A 607-nucleotide genomic window follows, 5' to 3' on the forward strand; every position below is an offset into this window, starting at 1 on the left:
CCCGCACCTCTGGGAGCAGTCGCGGCTGCCTTCCCGCGGAGCTGAAAGCCAGCGCCGCTTATTCCTCACTTATTCCCGACTCCCCCTTCTCCTCCTCTCCCGTGGTCATATTTCTGGTAATTCATAAACCACTTATCAAGTTTGCTCTGACACTAGAGGCTGACTCCGGTTTAGCACCTCGCACTCCATCACTCACCCTGCCGGGGTTTCCCTCTTATCCTAAGAAGTTCTTGCTCCCTATCGCTTAGCCGGTGTGGACATATTGATTACATCGCCTATAAATCATTTGCGCTCACTTACTTACCGCTGCATGTCCCCTCGCAGGCAAGGCTGGCGAGTACGGCTTCGTGGGGCAGCCCAACACCGTCAGAACTAACTTCACCACTAAGCAGCTCACCGAGCTGGAGAAGGAGTTTCATTTCAACAAATACCTGACCAGGGCCAGGCCCCTGGAGATCGCCGCCTCCCTCCAGCTCAACGAGACGCAGGTGAAGATCTGGTTCCAGAACCGGCGGATGAAGCAAAAGAAACGGGAGAAAGAGGGGCTGCTGCCCATCTCCCCCGCCACCCCCACGGGCTGCGAGGAGAAGGCGGAGGACTCCTCGGA

The 607-nt window shown here is 56.8% G+C and overlaps 1 protein-coding gene across 1 annotated transcript in view; it reads left to right on the forward strand.

Moving 5' to 3' along the window:
* HOXA1 (homeobox A1) overlaps nucleotides 1-605 on the forward strand; it is a gene marked incomplete at both ends in the record, with an annotated part of 885 nt that extends 280 nt beyond the window's left edge. Inside the window, one exon of the mRNA XM_031057630.1 lies at nucleotides 313-605. Within this exon, the coding sequence (XP_030913490.1) occupies nucleotides 313-605 (293 nt within the window). The remainder of the gene's footprint in view (nucleotides 1-312) is intronic.
* Nucleotides 606-607: the final 2 nt, after the last annotated feature.

This window comes from Geospiza fortis, unplaced genomic scaffold (genome assembly GCF_000277835.1).
Source record: "Geospiza fortis unplaced genomic scaffold, GeoFor_1.0 scaffold95, whole genome shotgun sequence".
NCBI lineage: Eukaryota > Metazoa > Chordata > Aves > Passeriformes > Thraupidae > Geospiza > Geospiza fortis.